The following is a 2,223-nucleotide window of genomic DNA, read 5'->3' as shown; positions in this document are numbered from 1 at the left end:
TGTGCATTTAAGTGTTTAAATCTACCCCAAATTTGTGTATTTTTTGTGTTTATAGTTTGTGCATTCAAGGTGTTTGATGAAATGCCTCTATGAAAATATGAAAAATATACCCCTAATTCATATACTATCTTTCATCCTAGTCAAATCTAAATAACGAATACTAACAACTTGTGCATTTAAATGTTTAAATCTATCCCGAATTTGTGTATTTTTTGTGTTTATAGCTTGTGCCTTGAAGGTGTTTGATGAAATGCCCCAATGACAATATGAAAAGTATACAACTAATTCATATACTATTTTTTGTGGTTATAACTTGTGCATTGAAGGAGTTTATTGAGGCGTTGTCTTGAAGGATCGATATTGGATCAAGGTAATACTTCTACCCTAATTTCTTAGGCCCTTGGCGGGATAGATTTCATAATTTAGGCCCTTGGCGGGATAGTTGAGTTTGTATTTTTTTCTTGCTTAGTTGCGTATTATTATCTATTAAATTAGGCCCTTGGCGGGATAGAATTCATAATTTAGGCCCTTGGCGGGATAGTTATTAGAAATGATATTAAATCTTCCTCTTTTTGCAATTATTACTAGAAATGAGTCGTCCTTGGATGTACGGTGACCATACTACGACACAATACTTGAGTGGGGTTGAGGAGTTTATTAGATGTGCTTTAGCACACCAACGTAGTACGAAAGCAGGAAAAATCTATTGTCCTTGCCGTGATTGTAAGAATATAAGGCGGTTAGATGATATTGATGAGATTGAGGATCATTTATTTCATCGTGGTTTCAAAGAAGATTATCATGTTTGGTTTTGGCATGGTGAGAAAATACCTGATCGTCCAAGTTCTAGTGTCAATGAGTTTGATGTTCGGGTAGACACTGATGATAGTGATGATGATATTGTTGAGAATAATGAGATGGATGATGATGATGCCCAAGAAGATGATGAAATAAATGGGATGATGGATGGGGTGAGAGATCACTTGAACGAACGACCTCAGATGTTCGAACAGGTATCAAAGGCTGCAGAGATTCCCTTGTATCCTGGGTGTACAAAATTTAGCAAGTTAGAGGCTGTGTCAGTACTTTACAACTTGAAATGTGCTTCTGGTTGGACTGATGGAAGTTTCAACACCTTATTGGAATGGTTAGGTGATTTTTTACCAGAAGGCAATGAGATGCCTATCTCTACTTATTACGCCAGAAAATTGATGTGTCCCTTAGGCTTAGATGTAGTCAAGATAGATGCTTGCCCAAATGATTGTATGCTTTACAAACATGAACATGAAAAATCTGATGAGTGTCCAAAGTGCGGTGCATCTTGTTACAAGCATAAAGGGGTAAATTCGGCTAAGAGGGGCCCAACAGCTAAAGTTATGTGGTATCTTCCAATAATAACTAGGTTTCAGCGTTTGTTTTCGATAAAGAAGGAAGCCAAAAATCTGAGATGGCATGTGGAAGGGAGAAAGAAAGATGGACAACTTAGACATCCTGCTGATTCTCCTCAATGGAGAAATATTGATAAGAAATATTCTGAATTTGGTGATGAGGTTAGGAATCTGAGACTTGCTTTATGTACAGATGGTGTGAGTCCGTATGGTACTCTAAGCAGCCAACATAGCACCTGGCCGGTTCTTCTAGCGATTTATAATCTTCCTCCATGGTTGTGTATGAAGAGCAAGTATATCATGTTATCACTCCTCATCTCCGGGCCTAAGCAACCTGTGAATGACATAGATGTGTATCTTGCTCCACTTGTTGATGATTTGAAATTATTGTGGAATGAAGGTGTCCCAATGTTCGATGCATACACCAACTCAAACTTTACCTTGCGAGCTATGGTTTTTTGTACCATAAGTGATTTTCCGGCATATGGAAACTTTTCTGGGTACAAAACCAAAGGAGAACAAGCATGGCCTGTATGTGAAGAGGATATGAAACCCGCCTACTTGAGAAATTACAGGAAAAATGTATATCTAGATTACCGGAAGTTCCTTAGTCGATATCACCCTTAACGTTAAAAGAAGAAGGAGTTCAATGGGTACACCGAGGAAGGAGTAGCTCGTACACCTTTGACAGGATCACAGGTTTATGAACGGATTAAAAATGTTGACACTAAATATGGAAAGTGCTTCAAGTCCAAATCTAAAAAGGGTGTTTTATGGAAGAAAGTGTCTTAACTATGGGATCTTCCTTATTGGAAAGATTTATCGGTTAGGCATT

The 2,223-nt window shown here is 37.8% G+C and overlaps 1 protein-coding gene across 1 annotated transcript; it reads left to right on the top strand.

Annotated features, from left to right (window-relative positions):
* Positions 1-590: 590 nt before the first annotated feature.
* Positions 591-2,015, top strand: LOC141250626 (uncharacterized). Its single transcript, XM_073670047.1, has one exon. The coding sequence runs from the start codon at positions 591-593 to the stop codon at positions 2,013-2,015; it is 1,425 nt and encodes a 474-aa protein (XP_073526148.1).
* Positions 2,016-2,223: the final 208 nt, after the last annotated feature.

Source organism: Phyllobates terribilis, unplaced genomic scaffold (assembly GCF_046119375.1).
Source record: "Phyllobates terribilis strain yellow unplaced genomic scaffold, ASM4611937v1 Scaffold_5991__1_contigs__length_47687, whole genome shotgun sequence".
Taxonomy (NCBI): domain Eukaryota; kingdom Metazoa; phylum Chordata; class Amphibia; order Anura; family Dendrobatidae; genus Phyllobates; species Phyllobates terribilis.
This window is presented reverse-complemented; position numbering and strand designations above follow the sequence as displayed.

Excerpts from the sequence above, each read along its gene's own strand:
- LOC141250626 (XM_073670047.1), top strand. The coding sequence starts at position 591 with ATGAGTCGTCCTTGGATGTACGGTGACCATACTACGACACAATACTTG.